General features: G+C 39.4%; 1 protein-coding gene across 2 annotated transcripts; it reads left to right on the top strand.

The window, feature by feature from the left end:
* The first annotated feature begins 649 nt into the window (after positions 1-649).
* LOC111340596 (mucin-like protein) lies at positions 650-26,709 on the top strand. 2 transcript variants are annotated; one of them, XM_088755329.1, is made up of 25 exons: positions 650-807; positions 7,915-8,238; positions 9,080-9,217; positions 9,593-9,625; positions 9,882-9,908; positions 10,676-10,705; positions 11,037-11,185; positions 11,790-12,158; positions 12,461-12,561; positions 13,030-13,122; positions 13,237-13,829; positions 14,328-14,549; positions 14,914-15,243; positions 15,834-16,088; positions 16,754-16,947; positions 17,716-18,052; positions 19,682-19,807; positions 21,154-21,276; positions 22,120-22,242; positions 23,020-23,148; positions 23,252-23,380; positions 23,904-24,013; positions 24,392-24,507; positions 25,507-25,869; positions 26,552-26,709. In XM_088755329.1, exons 1-25 carry the CDS (start codon positions 741-743, stop codon positions 26,673-26,675), a joined length of 4,605 nt encoding a protein of 1,534 aa, XP_088611455.1. In that variant the 5' UTR covers positions 650-740; the 3' UTR covers positions 26,676-26,709. The 2 variants fall into 2 exon arrangements, with proteins under 2 accessions (XP_088611455.1, XP_088611454.1); XM_088755328.1 differs by lacking the exon at positions 650-807 and adding an exon at positions 4,223-4,363.

Raw genomic sequence — 26,709 nt, 5'->3', positions numbered from 1 at the left:
AATATTGTCTTGTTATTTCGCACTGAACTCGCAAATCTTATCAACTGACGGCCGAATGAGCGGATAATCACAGAAAGGTGATAAAATACTCGCTCAACACAGGACAACACTCCAATGCACGTCATATTAAATCGTCCCCCGCATGTCTGTGGGTAATCGATTGATTGATTATAAAGTGACGACAGGCCATGCCGTGACATCGATGACAAATTACCTGTATATGACTTGTGTTACCGGGGCAGTGTATGTCAAGAATAAACAGAACATTCTACAGCGGCCTATATGAATTAGTCCATAATAATAAAAGCAAGCAAACCTATACAGCGATTGTCTCTATTAGGTAGAGAGGACTCTTACTCGACTGCGATAGACGTTGAAAATTCATATCGTTTCTCTCCTGGATAACGTTTTGCTGATAGGACAGAAAATGGCAAAAATCTGTTCCCTGGCGGCAGAAATTGTTCTTATTTAGAACCGCCTAAGAATAATTCCCTTGGAACACTAAAAGTCTATAATCAAATTAAAGCCCTCGAAAAATTTAAACCACTTGATGTAGGGTTGAAATTTAGCGTTTCAGATGAATTTGATAACAACTGGGTGCAATCAACAACTATAAATATATAAACCAATCGTCGAAGCCGATTTTTTACTGAAATTTGAACCAGCCAGCTTTCGTACTTTGTACGTGAGGTCAGACGAACCGTTAAACATATAAATGTTGTGGAATTATCCACACAGCGATGTATCACAATCACAACATGCAGAGAGCTCTTCATGCAATACTTTTATTCGCAATTTTTAATCAAGGTAGGTCACTTTTACTAAAATATGGCTCGCGCGGGGATTCTTTATTTTTGCGGTAGTGTTCGGACGAGAGATGTAAGCAGCTAGTATGATTGACTTCCGCATTCGATTTAGGATTGGAAGTGAAACAGCGCACGTAGCTTTCACAAACTGACTTCTGCTCATGATACCGCGGTCTTCGCATGCACAGATGTTTACTAACGGGTTGTAAAATAAATATTTTCCCAATATTTCAATAACTGGTGGAGTTGGAAGGGAAAGAAAAACACAGATACTGCGAACACTTAAGACACGCTCATTATAATTATCTTGACGCTATCACCGGCTTCAGAGTCGCATTCTTTCTTTCCTGTGTAGCCGTTCTTAGCGTTTTACTATTGCATTTGTGTATCTGACTTTTCTTACGTTGCGGTCGAACTGCTTAGAGGACTCGAACATTTTTTTTTTTTTTTTTGCATCTGCATGCACAAAGTATGAAATACAAGTCTTGAATTTATAACCAGAAATGAACGAACAAATGTGACCAGATGGATAGCAGTTTTAAAAGTACACCGTCTAGAGGTGAAAATAGAAACGACCTATGTGCCAGTTCTTCGATGAACGTGGTTACCCTGTTTCCGTCGTTCAAGCGGGTTACCACCGCGCTCAACTTATTGATCGACATTCAGCACTACAAGCGGCGCATAAGGAAGATTCCGACCGCATTCCATTCACTCTCACGTTTCACCCTCACAACCACTCAGTTAAATCCATCATTCTTAAAAACTTCAAATTACTTCAAAACGATCCAGAGACAGGCACTATCTTTTCGCAGCCTCCGCTCATTTCATTCAAACGCGACAAAAACTTAGGCAATTTTTTGGTCAGAAGTTCTTTTCAGACTAATGAGCAACCAGGCACTTTTAAATGCGCTCGTGCACGATGCAAAACGTGTCCTTTCATTCACAACACTGATAAAATATCGGGACCTAAACGATCCATTAAGATCACCGATCACTTCACGTGCACCTCCGCTAATGTAATCTATTGCATAACTTGCACTTATTGCAAAAAGATATACATCGGCGAAACAGGCAGAAGACTAGGTGACCGATTCCGAGAACACCTTCGAGACGTGGAAAGGAATGACAAGGACACATCCAAACCAGTCGCTAGACATTTTAATTTACCCAATCATTCTAAGCAACATATGGCAATCTGCGGTCTTTCCTTGCACTTAGGTGGCACGGAAAGCCGTAAAAATCTTGAACAAAAGCTCATCTTTCAAACCGGCAGTCTAAATCCCACAGGGATCAATGAACGCTTTTCATTCCACTAATTTATTCATGTTTTTCTCGTTGCCATGCACCCACCAATAACGTAGCTCCATTTTCTGCCTTTAAAAGCACACACAACCCACAATTCCTCTATTCGCTCCGACGAAGGGCTAACGCTCGAAACGTCAGCTTTTGTAATCATTACGGTGACAAATTTACCATTTCAACTTTGTTGATATATCCAAATTATTTTGACTTTCGTTTATCTATACGGCCTTCATCAGAGTAGATAAGGGATGCAGACCGTTCGTTATTGGTGCGTGATAGTAGGAGAACCTTTTTAATATCCTATTGAACATTAAGTCTAAAGAGGGTGAGGTGATTAGTCTGCGAGTCGGCGGATTCGGCCTAAAAGGCTCACTAATTGTGGATTTATAACCGAAGTAAGCATATCAAAGAATTCGAATAATACCGTGGATCGCAAATTAGACGAAACTAATGGCCTGGATTCCGGCTTTCGTCTAAGTGTGAACAATCGCACACCGACTGTAAATCGCATCTTCAGTGTTCCTTTACCCGGTTCAGACATCGAATTTCACATGAGCCGAACTTAATGCGAGAGTTAAATGCATGTGAAGTGCGACGTTCGAACCAATTAGATTCGACTGCTTTAAATTAAATGCGACTTTCGCCGTATCTGCGACTGAAACAGTCGAAGATTTGACTTATGTTCGACTTTTAATTCAAACGTCGCATCTCACAGGTGCCGAGCCTAGTGCATGACTCGCCAGGAATTCTGTGAATGCCATGTACGATGAAGCCAAAACAGTACAAAAGCAATGGCAGGAGACGAAGGAATTTGCAGTTCTTGCTTTGCAAAGACAAAATAAAGTATTTTGACATGCGGTAATTACTTTTGTATGAGGTTTTCGGTTTTTCAAAACGAAGAGGGCACTCCTGAGTGGAAAGTAGGAAAATCTGTGGCATATTGTGGGTCGTGTTTCAATGAAATGCTGTAACGTGAATCAAGTCAGAGTATCATGACGAAAAGCCAAGATGATGAAACAAAATCAAACAGCAAAACATTATCATCAGTAAAGAAAGTAAACAAACGCGCAAAAGACTTCTTCGTCTAGCAAATAAGTAGTGCACCTGGGGATATCGACAGCGAACAGAGTTAAATTCGACAGATTTGAATTCGACGTTTGAATCAAATGCCGTATTTATTTATTTTAGTCGACTAAAATAGGACTTAAGTTCGGCACATGTGAAATTCGACGTTTGAACTGGGTCTTAGTCATGATCTTTTATTTTCCGGTCAGTAAATCGACCTTTTCTGACCGAAGGCTTTGCAATTCAGCTTGTTATACGCTTTTGCGAAGCTACTGTCTTAAAAATAAGCAAAGGCAGACAACTGGAGTAAAATCAGTGAGTATTAAAGAAGAAAAGAAAGACACATTTATACACTTAAACTTCGAGAACGAATTTGAACGAAAGTATCGATCGCTAGATAGACGTATCCAGAATCAAAATTGATCGAACAGGCGGATTTGCACCCGATCGACTCCCCTCGTCAAACCGATCGAATGCAGCGAGTACTTTTTCGCGGAAAACGTTTTCCAGCCCCGACATACCCCGAAGACAAAGAATTGTAAGACTGAAGTGAGATCATTTTGAATAAAATCCTTGAAAATTTTTTTTTCATTGAGCGCAACCTGTACAAATTACAAACGTAATCGTATATCGAGGTTAGGTTGCCGGTCATAAAATTGAGAAAGCTTTGTCTGTCATGATGCGAAAATCCTACTGAGATCTTCTACAAACACTAAAGAACGTCAAAGTTCTCGATCTTACTCATAAATGACAGAAAACAAGGCGCGTCGGTTTCTCAGAAAAGCCGGAAGTGTTTCCAAACAGATGCTCATCTTTAAACATTGTGGCGTTGTCATCAAAATATACATGTCACCTAAATTACAAAAAAAAAAGACGATTTTCTAAGAGGTAAATAAAACAAATGCTTTTATTTTTATTCTCAATCATTTTCGTAGGTCCAACAACTGAAAAGTTGTTTTCAATGGTAGGTTTTTTGCCGTCCTTTTCACAAGAGGCTTTCAAAGTTGCATAGCAACCTAATTTATTACTTCGCGTGGTCGCGCAAATGTCAAGAGAAAGTGCCATGATCTTTAACTTGAAAGCAAAAAAAAAAAAAAACACTTTTGTCAATTTCAAAGCGATGTTAGCAAGGAAGAGTATGGCGCAAACCGCAACTTTTGTTTTTATTCTGTTTATCATTTTTCATCATGGTAAGTCAATCTTCTGATATTTGATGAAACGAAGTTTAGTCAAGACCAAACTTTTAGGCCTGCGTGTGTCACAGTCGATCAAAAAAGTCTATGTTCAATGTAACTCGACAAGCTTGCAAGAATTTTAATTAAAAATCGCTTCAAGGAACGTGACTTTATGAAGGTACAGAGGTGTCATAATTTCTTGCAATTTTTGGATAAGTGTTGGACATAAAGGCATAAGATTCTTTTAAACCACAGAGTTTAAGGGGCTGGATCGTAAATGTTTCCTTTCAAGTTAGAATTTGCAATCGAATCCCGAGTTGATACACGCGTATGCAATAAAGACTAAACCGTATTTATTAGTTTATAAGCCGAGGGATTTTTTCCACAAACTTTTACCAAAACCTCGAAAATTTGAGTTAGAGAAGGGTCCTTGGCTTAACCAAAGCTGAGTGTTTTTCCGAACAAAAATTTTATGAAACAGCAAATTCAAAGGAAAAATATATTTATTCGTCTACAAGCCGAGATACTACATGTAGTGTGGATAATGGTATCGCTGCCTCGCCGCTATCACAAACCAATGGAATTTGATGGTCTGCTCTTCAGGATCGTTTGGAAGGCGCTGTGCAAGGGTTGTCTTTGTACGAAGGCTGACGGAATGGCGCCGTTTTCACTTCGGGTATCAGTCAAAAAGAAAACTTACCTTGGCTTCTCTGCTGTGTAAACCAAACAAGTAACCTCTCATCGGATATTTCGGAGTGTAATGGCCCATCGTTGTGTTTTTCGCTGACATCCTGAGCTCTCCATTAAAGAGGTTCTCTTAACCCTTCCTCTTGTTCCTATTAATTATTAACACAATAAGCTTACGACGTTTTTCGTTGTTTACGACAATACTGCATTGAAACACCTCTTTCGACACTTTTTTCAGTTTGTTTGAGAATGGAATCCTCTCAATATGGTCTCGGCTTATAGCTGAGTATTTTCCATTTACATGTTTTACATTGAAACACTTTTCTGTTCGAAACTTTTGCGTTCATTTCAGTTTGTTTGAGAATGCGGAATTCTCTGATTATGGTCTCGGCTTCAAGAACCTTCCCAGTTAGAACAGATCGAAGTTTAGGGTCTCGCCTTAGAGCCGAGTTCGGCGTGTAGACGAATAAATCAGACTGTAGGATCTTTTCTTTATTTATTCCTTTTCTATTCTTTGAGACGTTCTTATATCGAAGCGGTCAACTGAAATCATTACGTGAAGAAATTACCTATCGATTTGGGCAACGAGCACATGGCAGTTAAGAGAACCAAGAAAAGTAAAAACTGAGCGATAAGTTTCGCTTTGAATCACAACTACGAGTTGACATAATCACAAAATAAGTTGTTGCTCACCAATGTTCGCGGGTCTTTACTACTTTATCGGAGATTACGGTCTAACTTGTCCTCTATTTAGAAACGATCTTGATTACACGAGGTCTTATGCCGAACTGAAGCTCTACCTATAATATTCTGTCTAAAAGGAACTAATCACGGAGGCGTTTTTCAAACCATAAAATATTTCGCAGCTTCTCTCGGAAGCGGTAACATTTAGCTGTAACGGAAGCGGTTACACAGATAGAAAGAGGAAACATAGAATAAACATTTAAAGGCTCGTTTTCATGAGATGGAAGCGGCGGCGAAAGCTAGAAAGGCCGATGAACTGAATTGCGTAAATCTGTGATACTGGAGTACGCGAAGTAAATTATTATATGTTCACTTTTTGTGACACGTAAACCTTTATTTCGCAAAGATTTTTTCTGATTCTGTAGTAGACAGAGTAATAGAGTTCAAATGCTTTAGCCCTCTCACTTTCTATCACATGAGGGACGCGAGCTGTTTTTGTTTTGTTTTGTTTTTTGTTTAGCTCCTCTCTTGCTCAGTGGGCAAGGATCATCTGTATACATATATTTTCATTTCGAATGGGGCCTATTGTAAGAATCCTGAGAAATTCAGGCCTTAATTGGATCCCGAAGCTTTACGGCTTCTTTGCCGGAACAATACTTGAAGGACTTATTGTGCTTATTTTAAACGGCTAATAAAGAACAAAAAGCATGGATCCTGTTTTAGAGCTGTTGTCTTTACTAAATCAACAGAAGTTATAATTACATGTTGATTATGCTGGGATGAACATAAGTTTGGAAAAAAAATAAACTTTTTGATAATCAAAACAATTTTTTGTTGTTAACATAATATTTGTCAGGTGGAAATGGTTTCACTAGATCATGACTGTAAAATTGCAGACTTTATTTACAAAAACAGATGTCAGCCGTTGGCAGTGCAGTGTCATTTTTCCGGTAAAAATAGAAATTAGAAACATGAATTATGCCGGGAAGTTTACTCAGTTCATCTTCATGATTGGAATAATTGGAGGCGCGAAGTAATGTCGTAAGATTGGGCAAATAAAATATAATTAGAAGACGAAGGAGAGACAAAGAATAAAACGCGGATGTACGCTAATAAACTTTGATCAGACTACCATTAATTAACTTCCCTTTTTTTATCATTCCTTTTGGCCAAAATTTCTGGCCGACATTGAGCTTCTTCGATCGAGTTACTCACAAGAACCTCTCAAGGCTGTCAGTCGACTTGACGTGTATCAAAGGTCATGTTTTACGTAAATAGAATTTTGTATTCATGACTGAAATTACGGAATTTTAAGCAAAGTTTCATGTCCTTCGAGGTGGCAGGTCAAAGGAGCTTGGGTTTTTATCAGCTGAGTTGATAATGTTCGATTGACTATATATTGTTTATTATTATGCATTGTAGTCACCATCTGTCTTCTCATTGGCTAAACGCCCACAGTTAATTCTGGGAAACAACGCAACCTACAGATTATTCACTAATCTGTACCCACAGATTAGTGAATAATCTGTACGTTGCGTGCGCAATGCATTATTTCTGGTGGAGCAATGTCAAGTTCACGAACAGCGAAGTAAGAATGGCTTCTCGATTCGCTTCATCGGCCCAGCGAGAAATTGAGGAATTACTTGAAGATAAAGATTCGGAAAATGCGAAAAGATCGACAAAAATGGCGAAAGAACTGTTCTACGAATACCTTAAAGAGAAAAATATCCAAGAGCCACACGACAAAAAGGAATTAGCCCAAGTGAAAATTTTTTTACCACGCAGTTGTACATTTTTAAGTGTTCGAAAATAAACTGTGTTCGCTGCGATAATGCGTTTGACCTTATTTTCTTTGAAACGATGTATAATAAAGCAATTATTGGATTTGGTATTTGTGATATCCGGAATAATCAAGGTCTCGGTTTGTGTTATCGACCGTGATTATTCCTGATATCATAAAAACCTCATCCAATAATTGTTTAAAATCAGGACTGGTTAGCTTGACACGTTCGAAATCGATCGGCGGTGAAGCAAACATTTAGAATTTGCAGCACTCCAACAAAATAAAAATATCAGCTAAAAACGAGGTGCCCCATATATACTACATGCACGATTTTTCTATCAACCAAATCCAGTAAAGCCATTGTCTTTTATTTGACTCGTGTTTTTAATTCAACCTAGTGTTTTTTTTTTAGTGGCTGCAACGAAATGGAATTCGTCTGCGCAATGGGTGACTCCTTCCATGATTTCTACCACGGGGACAGTTATAAAATCGTACAATCCTCAACAGCCTTTTACTTCTCTTGTGGTTATGAAAGCTTCTTCAGAACTACCACCCAGTCCTCGACGCAGCAGTACGTCACCTACCTTTCCTAAGAAGCAGCCATCTACCTGCGTTTGTCCAAGCTCATCAGATGTTTATTCTTCCATGAAGCATCCGAAGTCTTCCCCAGCAAATTATTCTCAAATGCCGTATTCTTCAGCTGAAGCAAATGCATCTCAAATCTTCAATGTAAATGGTACTGTGACAATCAGCATTTTTTAAAATGTAGTTAGAAATGCACGTTTGATTTGAGACGTGTGAAAAAGAAGCATACACTTGTTTAAAATTTTGTTTGAAATGAAATTTCAATTTATGTCTTATGTTCCATAAATATACGTCTCACTATCCTTAAGTTCAAATAGAGGACATGAAACTGAATGAGTAAGCAAGCTTTTTAAGCTTTTAAGCCTTACAAGGCTCCCATGATATGACGAATTTACAAGCTTCATATTTCTTATCGTTATTAGGGCCGATCATAATCCATTCACATTTCAGTTTTTTCCTTATCCTTTTGATGGCCTTTTGAGAAAGAAACATGGCGACAGATTTAATCACAAATTTTCATCACTCATATCTAAACAATATAGAGATAGAGTTACGTCGATTATGAAATTAATTTTGCAACAAGACCAGCACTCAACCAGCACTCAGCCCTAGAGGTTAAAGTTCTTTGTGCGCCCAGCCGAAAACTACACAATTATCTTTAGCTAACACTTTCACTCCTAATGTCTCATGGGTAATTTTCTTTACTGTCTGTTACATAATCCCTATGATGTCAGTTTGGAAAATTTGGTATTGGATCAAGTAGTAATCCCCTAATTCATTTAAATTTTTCTATATTCTCATCACTAGCCTGTTTGATATTCTATTGATATTGTAAGGAGAAATTCTGTCTTGGTCATTCATTGGAGTTAAAGGGTGAATACTTCAAAAGGTTCGGTTAGGATGGTCGCATACAGCCTTAGAAATATCTTCTTAGGCTTAATACTTAGTATTACTTAAGCCCCAAATAATTTTTGCTGTTTTTTTTTATTTAGCCTCGCAATTCGAAAGTCGAGGTGCAATCTCTTCTACACGTCTGATTTCTAAGCCGACCCAATTGGCCACCTGCGTGTGTCCGTCCGTCAGCGAGTCCATGACTCCTGCACAGTCCTCGGCAGCGCCAACGTCAGAAGGCGAGTGTCCAATTGTTTGCGCCGTCATTTACGTTTCGTTTATATAGAGCTAAGAGTTACTGTTACATGAAGGATGGACCTAAGGGATTGAATGGGATGGGAGGGAGTGGAGAGAAGGTACATTACCCAAACCCTCTCAGAAAATGTAAAAGAGCTGGTATAGGTAACTTATTAGACTGCGTAAATAGCAAAGACACCACAGAAAATTGTAAAATGTTTTGGCAACTGTTCCTTTTTACAATGAAATTCCTTAAACTACACCTAAGATTTTATGCTGGGAATGGTGTGGAGCGTATTGGCACTGAAATGTCAACAGTACATGGCGAGATGCATTTACCATTCAATTTTCACTTTTTAATTGTCCCTCTTTTTTAGCAATAATGATGCCAACAGAAAGAGCTTCTGCGCGTAAGTACTGACATCAAAACCATAGAAACAAAACAATTTAACATCTGGGAAATAAAAAGAAAACAGGAATTTTAAATAAAAAGATTTACAAGCCGAAATTTCAAACAACAAAAAGAGGTTTAAAAAAACTATAGTTCTGTTCTACAAATATGATATAAACCGTACATGGCTGCATATAGATCGGAAGCTCTATGATAATTATGTTACCGTGTAATTGCATATTTTTTCCATTAACCTTTTGTCATTTATTTTTTAGCGCACACAGCAGAGCCGCCTATTACAAGTAAGAACCGTCATCAATAATATGTATACAAAAAACATTTACCCGTTTAATCATACTTGTTTGAGGTAAAACGAGAAAAAATACTGATATATACACAAAAGCAGATGGCAGCTGTTTACAATTTTATCTTACCCGGTACTATTTATTAAATATCAAAATCTATTGCTATAATTTTTAGATCTAGTTTTTGTTCTCTCCAAATATTTTCTTCGCATGCTAATACCTCAATGATACTTTCAAATTATATCAACTATAAAAAAATATCTTCATGGAGTTGCACTTTTGCGAAAACTTGTAATCAGGACGATGTACCAATTCAAATATGATGCAAAACAGAAACTTAACTGATCAAATTTTAAGCCAGTAATTTAGTACTTAGCCGGTTCATGTTCCCACTCTACAACACAAGGAATGCAAACTTCTTTCGACTATCATTACTGATGTAGAAGAAATACTCGCCATTTTTCCGTTTTCTATAAAGGTCTAAAGTTTTTCAACTCTCTAACTCCTTTTGTGTTTGTGTGTGTTTTCTTTAAATATTGCTGTCAATCTTAATCGTAATGGCAGCATTTTTGCCAATAAAACCTTTCAAATATTGTCTAAGGTAGAAGCCAGCTCAGGTGACATCCGTTGATGTACCGAAATGGAATCCCCTCTTACTCACCAGCTGCTCTTGATTAGATATTGTCCACTTTGTAGTATATTGACTTCTATTTTATTTTGGCCATTTGCTGTTACGTAATATGTTATGCTTTGTTTTCCAACAGCTATCAAACCGACTGCCCCTCCTGTTGATAGTAAGTAATCATGGTTTCATCTATGATTTTGTTTTGTCCTTCCTCTCCCTTTTGTTTGCCGTGCTTCCTTAATCTAAAGGTTTGTAACTGTATCTAAACTGTGTATAAATGCATATGAACTTGATCTTTGGAACGAATAAGGAAACTGCATTTTGTGAGAAAATTTAATTGTAATCACCGTTTTCTCTCTAAATATAAAACAGTTTGTTATTTGGGATGCGTGTAGAGTTTGATAACTCTACACGTTAAGACGAAGCTGCATAAACATGTAAACACAGAAACTCCCCATTGCTCTATTAATTCAAGTTTCACTTCGTCTTCCTTTTCAAAGCGAGCAGCATGTATCCGTTTGGCCCTGAGCAGAATGACACAGAGTTTCTTCTCGAGGATTCATGGTATTATTACTCCCGGCGATGCCTACGAATTAATACAGACTGGAAGGGATTCCCCTTCTTCACAGGGAGACATTATAAACTGCATGTGAGTTTTTCTTGATGAGCTTTGACTGTATTGCGTAGTCGTCGTTATTTCTTGTTACCACAAAAATCATATACTTCCTTAACATTGGTTTTTTTCGTTGCTGCTTTAGTTCCAGCCTTAAAACCTGTGAAAGACTGAATTCCTTCAGCTCAGTTTAGTAAACGTCAATTTTAGTCAACTTTGTTTTGCGACTGGTCCAAAAAAGCCATCCCCTCAGCCAATCAGATGCAAAACTGGAAACAATCAGGACATGATCATTTGCGTTTTCCCGCGTTCCGAGCAGTCTTGGCCAATGATGATAGAAATCTTTGTTCTGATCGATTGGTCGTAAGGATAAATTTGGGTTTGGTTTTTTGACATTCAGGGGAAAACTTCTCTAAATAGTTAACACTGCAATGCTATCTCAAAGTCATATTTTAAGAATTAGATAAGCCACTCGTGTGCAATGCTAGAGAGCACTTGGGGTATATATGGCTACACAGGTATTGCATACACCTGTAAAGAATCTTAACGAACAAATGCATCAAATAAGCTTGCAAAACTGTGATTCAGTTCGCTTCATGATCAAGCTGCGTGGTTAATTCCTGTCTTTTTTATCTTGTAGATATGCCGCGACGGTAAAATCCAACTGAACTATGAGTGGAGCTGGTGGTGGCCGCAGAAGTTTGGTATCTACCGATGGTTCAGAAATGTGGCTGTTATTGCACCTTTTTGGGCTACGACCGATACTCACTTCGCCTTCAGAAAAAATCATTCCAGGGTGTATTATCAAGTGTACGAAGAAAATAAGGGAAGCTCCAATGAGATTATTGCTAGGGCTTCAAGACACGTTCAGAACTACGCTAAGGGATTTTCCAAATTTATGGCCACCTGGGTTCTTGTTGTGACTTGGGAGAAGCTCTGTCCGTACGTTTATTATCCCTACTACTACTACCGCTATGGAGACCAGGATATTAAGTTAAACTGTCCTTGGGTAGGTGACCAAGTTCATTGTCACTGATCCACCCCCCTATTCAAGTGGAGTCTTACAATTCCAGCGCTGCTCGCACTACTGTCAAGGCTTAAAGAGAAGAGCCATATTTCACACGTCATAGTTCATGCGTTCAGAATGAAATAAAATTTGAAAATTGGGTTATTGAAAAGAAACAGACATTATCCACCTAGAAACAAACAGCTACAACGACCAAAAGAGGACAATATCTTTTCCCTTTCGAAAAACCCTTTGTTATTTCGTGTGAGTCGGTCAGCTGATATCATTTTCAATTTTACTTGCAGAGCAACACATTTCAAGCCGTCATAATAACAAATGGATTCAATACATTCTTAATGTACAATTACCCTTATAATGGCATTCAGTGGGTAGTTCCCGCAGATCGGTAAGCTTTTTTGAAACTATTTTACAATGCAGAATTCTAGCGTATCCAAAATTCGTTCAATCAAAGCTTGTCTTATCAAATATTGATTTAATATTCCATGAAAAACTTTTCTTTAACTTTATGAGGCAATTTTAGTTGCTTAAAACTACCACTCCATGACTTGCATAGAAATTTTGGCCTCGTGAGCGCCGAGATGTTCGAAGAACGATTGCTTAGCTTGTATCAGAAGCTGGCGGTTTTGTGAGCGGTTTGTAGCTTTGAGCCACGAGAGGTCTGGAAAAGAAAATTGAAAGAGTTACACTACTCATTTTCGAGGTATTGAGGCTATATTTTTATTACGTACTCTCAACACCGTCAGATACGAAGGCTAAGACTGGCTCCAGTTAAAGAAAAAAAAGTCATCCTTATTCGTGTATAATTATGCTCGTTCCTTGCATTGTCAAAATCGAATACTTTTTTGCCCCTCAGTGCCGATTACCGTTACTGGACTGGGTACTATGGTCTTCCAGTTGCTGGGTGGAACGCAGGGAATGATGGTAAAGATTACTTGAACATTAAAGGGTAAGGAAATTGCATCAGGGGATCTATGACGAAGTTTAATCGATTTTCTTGAAATATGAACTTATAATACATCCCTTTTTTAAAATATTTACCATTTATTTGTTCTATTTTTAGATCTGGCACTTTGTTTGGAATGTATAATCTCGATAAACAAGAAGGAAATACGGGATTACGTGGAAAATATTTCTGGAGAATCGAGAACAGCAATAAAAAAGACTCATTAGACAAGTGTATGGCTTGGAGTATGCGCCAAAGAGAATTGAACATGCGTGACCGGTACAAAGAACTGGTACTTTCAGATTGGCAGATGGCCTGTCCTTGTACAGAATGGCAAGCATGGATGGACTGGGGAAGGTTCTCTTGGGATTGGTGGACCTCCTGGCCTGATTGGTGTTACGAGTCCAGGCGTTTCAAATTCATTCGAATTCCCTCTTTGGGTGTTAACATCAGGGGTTTTATTGTGAAACAGCAGTGTTGTTACTCAACTATCTGGCAAGAAAGGGGCTCTCTCAAGGTTGGTCCCCCAGAAGGCGGACATGTGAAAGTTACAGCAGTTGATAACTGGTTCAATGAGGTTGAAGAGATTGAGGAAATGTACACAGACCGGCAGGCTTATCAGTTTTGCTGTGTAGATACACATATGTGTGAGCATTTTTACTTCTACCGTCCGTCTGATCAATGCTCCCTGTACAGGCCGCCACCAAGACGTAAGTTTATAAATGAAATGGGAAATCTAGCAATGGACGTTCCACTAGGTGGTCACTGTTTCCAGATCGAACTGGAATTTGGAATGTTGGTTTTTGCGGAGGGAGGAAAACTGGAGGACCCGAAGAAAAATCCTTCGGATCAAGGACGAGAACTAAAGAGTCGACGTATTTTTTCAACTTTGAGACTTGCAGTACAACTTTGCTCTTTTTCTAATTGTTAAGGAGGGTCATGCAAAAAATATTCTATTAGGTATCAGTAGCCTATTTACAGAGTAAATAGGCTACTGATACAGAGTAAATAGGCTACTGATACAGAGTAAATAGGCTACCGACTTGAGACCTTGTCAACAGAGTAAATAGGCTACTGAAAATTCCGTCCCTCTAACTACCAACCACATTATTCGACGTTTTTGGTACTTGAAGAAAAAATTATTCGTTATTATAATAAACATGTTGCTTTCGGTTCGTTATTCAGAATTTCCTTTGTTACATTCTTAGGTTGGTTCTGGGGTGATCCTCACATTAAAACACTAGATGATAGAAACTACACTTTCAATGGTCTCGGTGAGTTCGTCATGGTTGATGCAAAAGAGGGAATATTTCAACTTCAGGCCAGAACAAAACTTGCTCAAGGGAGTACAACGAAAGCAACTATCTTTTCAGCCGGAGCCGCTAAAGAAGAAAACACCAGCACCATTGAAATCCGGGTGAAACAGGAAGGTAGGGACCGGGTACTATTATGCTTTTCACATAACTTCATAACTTACTAATAAATTACATTACTCGTATGTTTTTTAAATAAATCGCTCGCTGTAGAGATAAAGCTGGCTTGAAGGGGTTTGGTTGGTTTTTGATGCTTACTGACTCAGTAAGCTACATTTTGTTAGACAGTTAGAAAATGACCTATATCCAAAAATAAATCGTCGCTTAGGGTTATCGAGGTTATGATCGTCCACTCGGCGTCAGATGAAGATTAATTAACGCCGACTTGAGACCTTGTCAACAAGAAGACCTGTTACATCCGTATAAGGCAGTCCTTCGACTCGTGACGGTGTAGTTTGACTTTCATATTCTTTATCTTTAGGAGGACTGGAAATTTTGATAGACAGTGAAACCTACCAGGAATACGACAGCCTAACAAACAAGAGTAAAGGAATCGGCGGAAATCTCTCTGCCTCAATACCTGAGAAAAACTGTTTACAAGTTTCCTTTCCCTCGACAACATCCGTCAACTTCTGTGTGAAGAAAGAAATGATGTCGTTTGTTGTAAGTCTTAGTGAAGATTTTAAAAACACCACCAAAGGACTGCTGGGAACGTGGAATGATGACCCTAGTGATGACTTTACTATGCCTAATGGGACTGTTTTACAGTCATCTTCATTAAATGAAATCCATTACTCCTTTGGTGTCAAGTGTAAGTATCCCTTCACAGTCTTGCTTGTTTCTTCTTGTGAGTGGGAAGCACTCTACTTACTCATCATACAGGGAAGAACATGAGATCACTCAGTTAGCACGTGCGCTATGATTGGTTAATTTAGCGCGCTGTGGTTCACTATGGCAGGCTAAATTCAAAAGTTTGTTTGAATTGAAATTTTTTCCCCTTTATTTCAACCCAGACAAAATTACCTCGTTTTCTCGATCCTCGTTGTAAGCTATGGAAACTGCTTTCTTTTTTTTTTTCCGCTCGGATTTATGTAAGCGTAACTTACAACGTGACAGACCTGGAAGTCGGTGGTAGGAGGCATTTAAACTCAGATATTTCTAAGACGTAGAAGGCAGCATGATGATGAGAGTTATTTTCTTTTTTTTCATCTTATATATTTTTTTGTAGCGGTAAATGATGTAAGTTGATCTCTTGATTTCAAAGGGTACCGGAAGTAGTCGCATGCATTTTCTTCCCTTTGGTCTCCCTCCTCTTATTAAAAACCCATATGTCTTAGTTTTGTTACAGGTCATTACGACCCTACTAGTTCACTACAAGTCTTAAACGCTGTTCTTTTTTAGGGCAAATCAACCAGTCCCAATCTTTATTTACGTATGGTGATAATGAAAGCGTAGCCTACTTTTCCGATCCTGATTTTAAGCCCATGTTTTCTGATAACATCACGTGGCATAATGTCAGCTTGAAAGAGAAAGCTGAAAAAGAATGTGGAGATGATCACGAGTGCCTGTTTGACGTGGCCTCCACCAACGACTTGTCTATTGGCCTGGTAACCAAAGATATTAGCATTCAGCTGGTGAATGAGACAAACAAACTTGGTGAGTATCTGGATATATCGTATCTCTCGTGCCTAGGCCATATTTTCGATCGGGATAAACTCGGTCCGTAACTTATAATTACTGCACAGACCTCTAACTTGGTTAGTAACAAATATGTCATGAGAAGCACGGAATTGATTTTAATCTTAGAAATAAAAAATGATCATCACGGTGATATTAGACACACTTTTTGTTTTCTTTCCTAAATATCCCATTTGGTGTTTAAACTTCTCTATTTTACATCATAAGGAAATACAAAAATTGACGAAAAGAATTAACTTTGACTGCCTTTTTCGACACCGTTTTTGACATTTTTATTTTCAATTTGAAATCTGTCTGTTAAACTTTAACTTGCTATTTCTTTTAGGAGAAAAATGCATGTATTTCAAATTTTATTTCTTCTTTAGGTATCTAGAAGTTTTTAATAGATTAAAATTGATAAAAATGGTTGTATGTCGACAACATCGCATGGAGATGTTTGTAATCATTACGGATTCCTAATCCTGTGTAGTACAGTATCAGAATCATCGGAATTCTTTCAGGTTTTTTTTTTTATCAGCGTTTTCATTTAGTTTCTAATGTATTTTTTGCTGATTCAGTTTATCTATAACATTTACTTAACGATTTCATCATGATTGTTACACGATCACATTAATTTTTCACAGACAACTTCCCGCCCAAAATAGAGACGACTTCGAACGCGATAAATGCGACCCTCGGTGAAAAAGTTCACCTGAGCATCAGGGCTGTCGACAATGACACGATTACTTTTCGCGTTATCAATAAACCTGAAGGAGCCGCTTGGAATCAGACTGGTTACTATTTAAATTTCACTTGGCATGTTACAACATCAAGAAAGGTATGCTTACAAACATTCTCTTCCTTCTAGATAGAAAATGTTTCTCATCTAATCACAGCATCTAATACATATTTTCTTTATAAATTTCTCCCCACTTTTTCATCGACCGTTTTATCTAATAAATTTTTCATAAGGTAAAAAGGTCTTTAAAGTTTCATTTTTCCGCCTTAAGAGAATCTGTCATTCTTCTGTCATTTTGCAGCAAATCGTAAATGCTACTTAGTCAGATAGATCTAATCATGCCAATTTGGTGTGATAATAGCTTTTTACCTTTTAACGTATCAGTCAAGCTTTTGCTGGCTCGATTCAATTAACACATTATTTCCAGACTACATTTGCTCTCATTTCTTCAATTAATAATGAAACCTTAGTCACCTTTTTCCACGACCCTCGACATCTCCCAAAGTACTTTCACATCACCGAAAACCTGACTAGCAGGGGTAGGTTTGGTCTATGTCCTAGAGTCCGACGCTCTTGCAACCGTTGTGGGAAAAGTCATCCGTAAGGGAATTAATAAATGTTGTCGCCTTTTAAAATGCAATGTGCGCAAAAGGTGCAAAAACCAAACTAAAAAAGGACTTTTCTGCAATCAAGGCTTTGGCAGATGAAGCACGAGAGAGGATGCATTTCTTGTTTCCATCGCTTCAAAATTAGCAAGTGCTTTTCCATGCGATTGCGGATTATCTAAGTTTCTGCCCCTTTTATATTTCTAGAGGGGTTTACACGTGCTAATAAGCTATTAATGCCGTCTTAAATCTTCCTCTTTAGTTCAATCTGACCTTCGTTGCTACTGACGACAAAGGTGCAAGTGCAAGTTGGAGTCCAGTTATCAACATGTGCGCCTGCAAAAATGACGGCCAGTGCGTGAAGCCAGAGGAGGGCGACCCATTCAACTCTGACAGCAAGTTTTTATACATGGGCTGCACATGTCAGGGTGGATACACAGGAAGGTTCTGTGACAGTGACATTGACGCCTGCGAAATGAATGGTCAGCCGTGTTACGCTGGAGTCAAATGCATTGATCTCCCTCCACCAGCTAATTCCAGTGGATATAAATGTGGACCATGTCCTTCGGGGTACACAGGAAACGGAGCACAGTGCGCTGGTGGGTTCTTTCACCTTTTTTTAGGGATACAGTTTATTATTATCCAACTACACCTAGACGAGTACAAATAAAGCCATAGACGAGTACAAATATCATGCGGTATTTGTACTCATCTATTGTAGAGTACCGCTTAAACAGGTTTTCTCGCATCGCGCAAGTAAAGATTAACAAATGGTAAACACCACAGCGTACACTATTGAGTTATGGATGCACGCGGGAGGTTGCTACGCACGAAAGAAGCGTAAGAGTCGCTCGAGGCGATAGCCGATAGCGACTCTAGCTTCTTGAGTGCTTAGCAAACCTCCCAAGTGCATCCATAACTCAATAGTGTACGCTGTTGTGTTTACCATTTGTTTTATAACATAACATTTATGCATTGTAGCTAAAGAGTTCCCTTTTATTTAACAAATCTTACGTGACCAGAAAAAACAAGCGCGCGTGGAAAAATAGTCTTTGCATTTTCTCACGTCAGCAGCGTACACCCGTGGGCAAATGGAGGACGCTAAATTGACCAATCAGAGCGCGCGCTTTACTTTGGTTATGTTATAAATTGGATTGTAGTTACGAAAAAAAAAAAAAAAAAGTGGTGACAATTTGAATCATATTTCTGACGACGAAGAGTCAAAATGGCTGGCAAATATAGATCCAAGTTTATTAGATGAATCGAACGAAGAAAAACAGCTTGACGACCAGAAAATTTCTTCATTTTAAGAAGAAAATAGAAACAGCAACACAACAACGCGCCAATTCCGTTCCGCTTCGAATACTTCTGTCACGCACTCCCGGTAAGTAAATATCCGCGAAATTCGCCCGCTGAAACAACAGTTTGGCGTGTTGGATAATAAATAACTTATTAGACGTTTTGTTGTGTAATATCGCTGAGTATTATTACTCGTTATTTGTATTTTGACTCGCCCTACGGGCTCGTCAAAATACGGCACCACTCGTAAAAATACTCAGCGATACTACACAACAAAACGTCCAATAAGATATATATATATTAGGGATTTTAAGCAGTCAGGACGGCAACGCCACGGAAGACGTCGATTAAAAAATGAGTTTCTACTTTTAGTTAGAATTTCGAAAATGGCTGCATGTGTTTACAGTCTCATAGGGTGCCAGATCTCAAACTCAACATAACGCACAAAAGTAGCGTTGAGTTACAAATGGAAATGAAAATAATTTGCCGCCGCGGTCTCGCTTCGCAGACGACGCAAAGTTTGGTGATTTCACGTTGTTGTTTCGCAAAGGACGGCTAAGAATTGTACAAAGTTTTAAAACGCACGTGCTGGGCTATTGTTCTGCCAATTAGATCTATTGTTTTTCCACGTTCTCGTTGCCGTAGCCGTCGTGGTTTTCTTAAAGTCACTATTAAAAAAAGATGAACTCAGCGACTATGCTCGAGCAAGCACACGTAAAAAACACATGGAAAAGGCGAGAAAATTTTGAAATTACGAAAGAAAGACGTTATATGTATTAGGCCCCTGACTTTGAAATAATCTCACCTCTATCACTGAGTGGAAATTTATATGCAAAAAAAACCAGCTCTCTTTTCTCATTGTGATCAAAAAGCCTTCGTTGCTTGTACCTGTAGACTCACGAGCTGAAACGCTTACATTATTTTTTCAGACATCGATGAGTGCCAAAATAAGTCGTTGAACAACTGTGAACAGCGCTGTATCAATCTACCAGCTTCTTTCATCTGTGATTGCAACAACGGATACAAGCTGAGTACTGACGGCCGCGCGTGTGACGGTAAGCCACCTTACTTCCTGTCCAATTACGAACATATTTCTGTCCGATTTCTTTGAGTCCTGTCCCAGCCTGTTCTCCCCTATCCTGTGGACACATGAACTCAAGATCGAACTGAATTCTGCTTGCAGAATCTTTCAATTTGTTTTAGTGTTCAAGGAGTCAGTAACTGACTCACAATTCAACCCAACGAACTTCCTCCTTGATATGTGTAATTATATCTTTCTCTTCGAGTTGTTGGCTTCCGCCTGATCTTACCTTAAGTTTTGGTGTAAATAAATCATCGCGTACGTCCTCTAAGGGCCTGTTTACATGAGTGAGGGTGCCCCTACATAGTAAGGTTACCCTAGCTAGTAGGGTGACCCTTCTCTATTGTAATTATACTGCGTGTTTACATGTGAGGTAGGATGACCCTAGGGGTAGGGTTACCCTACCTGAAAGGTAGGGTGACCCTACTGTGTAGGGACGAGTTTTGCCGCCATTAGCCCATGTAAACGCTAAACCTAGGGCTATCCCTAGGGGTAGAGCTATGTCCAGTCATTCATAGCAATGTTATATTGGGCTGAAATGTGCTGGCTAGCCAGTTGTAAACGCTGTCTTTCAGCCATTAGAGATATCAACAACAAAGCACAAAGTTGAAAAGAAGGAACTAAAGAAGCGAGTGCCGTAAGAATCGAATTAACCGCCAAAACTTTATCTCCCGCCGTCATTTTGTTGTTTTCCTTGCTGGGTGACCTGGCTATAGTGTCAGCCCTCGCCCCTAGGGTTTCAAATTACCATGTAAACGCTCGGTATCTTCAACCCTACCAAGTAGGGTAGCCCTATCCCCTAGGGGCACCCTCTTCCCATGTAAACAGGGCCTAAGACTGTCTGTTCCTCTCTCTTTCATTTATAATTCGAAAACAATTGTGTTAAGAACAACTGTGGTCAAAGCAAACCGCCTCCAGGTTAGCTAAATGAATAGAGCGCTGGACTGCTGTGCGGGAGGTCGAGGGTTCGAGCGCCGGCCGGACCAACACTCAAGGTCTTAAAATAATTGAGAAGAATACACTACCTTTCTGTCACATCAAGGAATGGTTAGATATTCTACTCTTCTCGGATAAGGACGAATAAATGGAGGTCCCGTCTCCTGCAGGATTAGGGGTAGGAGACGTTAATTTCCCACGCACGGGATTACTGTGTGATGGATGTCCTCCCCTGGGGTGGGATGGGTGGGTTTGTTGGAGCTTAAACCTCGTAGGGGACTCAGGTCCTATTGTCTCTGCTCCAGTACTTGGTACAAATCCTCAAATAAAAATAAATAAAAAATAAAATAAAAAAGCGAAATATACTTGTTCCTTTTCTTGTAGATATTAACGAATGCCTCCCAACAAATGACTGTATGCAGAACTGTAGTAACACTCGAGGAAGCTACACATGTTCATGCGACGATTTCTTTAAAGTTGATCCAAATAATCCAAAGAAGTGTATAGGTGAGATAAATTGATCGTGAAAACATTACTGGTTTCGTTTTGGGAAAGACTCGACCTATTGAAAAATCAGGCGCTATACTCCTTATCAAAGAGTCTGGGTTGGAGCCCTGGCCCTGTGTCGTGTTGTTGGGCTGGACTCTCTACTCTCGCAGTGCCTCTCTACACCCAGGAGTTACCGGTGAACTGTCAAGAAGTCCTGACGCAATGCTATGGGGTAACTTGCGATGAATTAGCTTCCCATCTGAAAGGGAATAGGTATCCTCGCAATGTGTTTCTGCTGAGTGAGTGGTTGGGGTCAGAAGCCGAGTTCACCTCTTATCACCTGCCCTCTGAAAGAACAATTCACTACGAGAAAGCACTAAATCAAAACGTTAAATAAAACAAAATCAATTCCCCCCCAAAAAAAAACTGAGATAAGGTGAAAGTGAAACTTTAGTATTTAGGAAGTATGTCAGGTGGAAGAGTTAACTTAGGCTGGTTCCTCAATGAGAGCGGTCGAGGAAAAAGTGTAGCAAGTTAAAGTGGATAGAATGAGCCTTTTACGAGAGGGTGATCGCATGTTGAAGTAACATTTGCTATAGTTTGAACACTCACTCTGGTCTACGAAAAGATAAGATATTTAAGGGCGACAAAAGAGTGACTGTGTTTTTGCTTCATTGGGGTGGTTTACTCGTCCGTCCTCCAGTTATATCAGTCACATGACTCAGTGTGCTCTACTTATGAGCAAAAGTTTAGAAAACAACCCCTGGTAAATTCGCTCATGTCATGAATAAAAACTAGATGCTACTGAGTTCGAATCACAAATATTTAAATCCAATATAAATGTGGCTACTTTTTATACAGCCGAAAAACCTTGTTCCTCTGGCCATGGTTGTGAACACGTTTGCTTCAAAGGGAAAAATAACGAACCAAAATGCACGTGCAATGCTAATTATGAGCTGGAGAGTGATGGAGAAAGTTGTAGAGGTAATAGAGAACTTTTGTGACTTTGAGAAATAAATGTCGTAAACGCAACCTCAGGTGAACTTATAATGAACATATGAGCATGCTTTTCTCATACTCACGTGGCTCTTGAGCTGTACTTAAACACGAAGGCGCGCTATAAAAGAAGCCTTATGTCCCAATGGACCATTTGTCAATCAACCGTCGTGTGATGTAGAACTCTTAGAGTCAAGTCAGCTTGAGCTACAGCTACTCCAAAGCAGTGAACAGCGGGCGCATTCCTCAAAATTGTTTTATGTCTTCATCACAATAGAAGAATTTTTGAGATTTGTATTTCCTTTCTCCAATGGAAACTGTCTTTATTTGTGGCGATAAATTTGAGATCGAAGTAGGCGGTTCGCACGTTACCTCATTGCCACCATGCTGGTGGAAGTAAACAATAGATATCTCCTTGGCTCCTTTTGTTCGTCTACCAGCGTTTAAATTTGACCCGCACACGTCAACGGTGAGTGACAAATGAGCCTTGGTCTTCCCAGGGAAGACTTCCTTATATAGCGCGCCTTCGTGTTTAACGTAAATTGTTACTCTCATTTCATACCTACTTCACATCTCACATCCCCCACTTCACGTCCACACCTCACGTCTCACACCTCTTACTTCACATTCACACCTCTGAAGTTACTGAAGTCGAATCACCATTGTCCTTGTTATCTACACCCGACTTGTACACGTAAGTTCTGCTATCATTTCATCAACCAAAGGCTAATCTGTGATGTCTTTGCAACACACTTCACTTTTCAGATATCGATGAATGCGACCCTTCTAATTCACGTCATCGCTGCAGTCATATCTGTACAAATAAACCAGGGGGTTATCAGTGCTCGTGTGTAAAGGGATTTGAATTAGCCAAGAATGGTTATGATTGTGAAGGTATCTAACACAACTTAGTGAATGAATTAAACAACTATTTGATTGTTATTTACTTTTCTTTCCTTTCTTTGTTTCTGATTGTTATTTATGCTTTTCTAATCAGATATCAACGAGTGTCTTGACGTTGACTCGTTCAATTGCACAGATGAATTTCACAAATGTGTTAACACTCGGGGCTCTTACAAGTGTGAATGTGAACAAGACTTATATTTTATCAATGGAAAATGCAGAGGTAATAACAAATGCGTGAATGTGTCTTTTTGTAACTTAATTCAGGATCAGGATCCAAACATGAATTGAGAACTGGAGGAAATCGTAATTGAGAGGATGAAATTTCATTCCAATCTTTTCGACATTGTTTCTGTTGTTTAAATTTCCTAACTTTGGCCTCGGATAGTTTGCTCATGAATATGATGAGATGAAGCTATCAAAACCGCACTTTGTGCGAGGGCCACGGAACCAGTCATAATTTGTCGCCTGAAGGAGTGAGGTGGAGAATTTCGGAATTACATGGTTTTCAGAGGGAACAAAGGGAGGATCAGTTACCACTTTACCGTATAAACGGGGATCGCCAATTAACTGCCAATTAGGAAGGGTAGGGGATCTTAAAATTCCCCCTCCCCCCTTGGACAAACGTAATTAAAATAGTAATGTGTCAGCTAAATTTGGCACATATTATGTTGACTAATAAAAATATAGTTTTTTCTGGTGGTTGATATTTGTAAGTCAGATGTTACCCATTGTTTTCTTGCTAGCTCTGGAAAAAAATGAGACAGTACCTGAGCCAGAGTTACCAAAACCCCGTGAACCATCAAACAAGGAAAAAAAGGAAGCTGTCCAGTTCTCGATTGAACCTACAAATGAGGTAAGCACAATTATGATTCCTCTTATGATTCCTTTTTTTGGAGAATTAATTTCATACAATCGTGGTAATGAGGAACCTGATGAAGTCACCCTACCAAGAGACAGTGAGCATGATAATCATTATTTTTTGCCGGGGGTAGAAAAAGAAAAAGACTCTAAAACCCCCAACCTCCCCCCCCCCCCCCATTCCTTCCATCCCCATTGGAAGTCAGTTTCCTGTAGTCCTCCCTTTCTATCCTGTTAGCGACGACTGATCCCCCAACCTTCCCTCTGAAAACAAGTTGATCTCTCCTAAATTCACCGCCCTCCCCCCGCCCCCTTCCAGGTGGTGAATGATAATTAGGTTCCTTAGTGATATGTTTTGGTGGTTTGTTTGTAGTTCAAATGGGATTTCGAGAAAGACAAGGCTTTCAAAGAGAAGATGGCCTCCGTCACCACGAATTACTGCAGTAAGAACAGGACAATATGTGCCCTAAGAGACACAACGAGAAAAAGGTGACGATTTTATAGAAATTTATTTGTATAAGTCAAGGTTAATCGCCCAGCTTCCACGCTGTACATGTACATTAAAGCTGTTGCAATGAATTGAGTCTGTTAATCATTGTCCTCTTAAGAGGGTTTTATCCAGATTCTCTGGCCGTCCCCTCCTCCTCCCCCAGAAAAACTAACAGGCCCAATCTCAACGCAGCTTTTTCTTCACGAAATAATTTAGATATATCAACAGAGTTGAACTGGTAAGTTGGCCACCGTAACGATTACAAAAGGTGACGTCTCTGCGGTCTTTCCTTACACTTTGGTAGCACGGAAAGCCGTAAAACTTTTGAACAAAAGCTCATCTTTCAAACCGGCAGTCTAAATCCCACAGGGATCAACGAACGCTTTTCATTCCACTAATTCATTCGTGTTTTTCTCGTTGCCATGTTCCCACCAATAACGGAGCTCCATTTTCTGCCTTTAAAAGCACACAACCCACAATTCTTCTAGTCGCTCCGACGAAGGGCTAACGCTCGAAACGTCAGCTTTTGTAATCGTTACGGTGGCCAACTTACCATTTCAACTTTGTTGATATATCCAAATTATTTTGTTACCCCCACCGACGCAGCCCCAAACAGTTTCTTTAGAAACTATCAGCCTTTACTCATTTGTATTTTTCTGCACGAGTTCTTAATATACTAAACGTAACACATTTTTGTTTGTTTAATGTCACAATTTCCTTCGGTTAGTTTTTTTTTTCTTCTTAATTGCAATCATGTGGGACTTCTTATGTTGACTTTGTTTTGCTTCCAGAACTTCCTTGCCCTAATAAAATATATCTTCATTCAATTTTATGATTTAGAGACAACAAGTATCTTAAATTACACTTCTCTCCGCCAACCATGGACTGTTGTGGATTGTAACTCTACAATGGGTTTTTACCCCTCGTTTATTATTTACTGGATGAATTCGATTTATAAAACATTAACATATATCTTTTTCTTTGTCCTTTATTCCCAGACGGTCCCTCCTTTTCGATCTTTACACTAAAGATCAAATCCATCTTATGCCAGGTTACCCAAGAAACTCATCCGGGCTCCTTCAGATAGCGTTCTACATTCAGCAACCTGCTGGCCAATATGTCGGCAACGCATCAGTGCTACCACAGAGAATACTGATTGAGATTATAAGATATCATGAGAGCGACATTGAGACAGCTATCGGCGCAAATATCTCTGATATAGAAGCGTGGTTCAAACCAACCGCTCCACCATCAGTAGGGACAGCTAAACCTGATGACAAACAGTGGAAGTGGATTATAATTGGTGTTAGCGTAGGAGCAGTGGTTCTAATTGTGATCGTTTCCTTTGTCGCTTGGAAATGGTGAGCACAAAAAGACTTTCTGGTTTCTGAAACTCATAGCGCTCGTCACAGGAGATTATCGCGGTTTCTATGACACGAAACTGAATTGGTGAGAGCGCTCGCCTCCCACCACTGTGGGTCAGGTACCCATTCCCGGACTTTGTGTCATATGTTGGTTGAGTTTATTATTGGTTCTCGTCCTTGCTCCGAGGGTATTTCACCTTGTCCTCCGGTTTTTCTCCCTGCACAAAAACAAACATTCCAAATTTCAATTCGTCCTGGAAACAGAGGCCAAAAAGAGCCACCTAGATGGAATGTCCCATGCTAAATTCCCTTTATCGTCATTATAATCATCAAATTAGTTGGATGTATTAGTTCCCCAACCCCCCTCCCCACCAAAAAATAAAAAATTGGATGCCAGTCAATCCCTAATATTTCTTGGAGCCTCCCTAACAGTCTGCCGATGTTTGTATACACTAACGATTTTAAGGGAGGCACTGTGAAGACAAAACAGTACACGCCTAACGGCATAACACAGTAACACCAGCCTATCTCTTGAACACGAGACTCATGATCCGGAGATAAAGGCACCATCTTTAAGGTTCCAGCTTTCTCCATTGTTTCCCTTACCACGTAAAAACAAATGAAAATCAAAAGATTTGGATCGTCATTGTGAAGCTATTCTTCAATCTCTTTATTTTAGTCAGAAGAAAAAGGACAAGAGGGTCGTGATCCCCGCTGATGCAGATGACACACCTCAGCAAAATATCACCATGAAAAGTTTTCATCAGTCTGTTGAGAACTTGCAGTTAGCACCCAACCAGTGAAACGCTTTTTTCTGCGGTAAATGTAGAAAGGAAG

This window comes from Stylophora pistillata, chromosome 3, assembly GCF_964205215.1.
Source record: "Stylophora pistillata chromosome 3, jaStyPist1.2, whole genome shotgun sequence".
Classification (NCBI taxonomy): domain Eukaryota; kingdom Metazoa; phylum Cnidaria; class Anthozoa; order Scleractinia; family Pocilloporidae; genus Stylophora; species Stylophora pistillata.
This window is presented reverse-complemented; position numbering and strand designations above follow the sequence as displayed.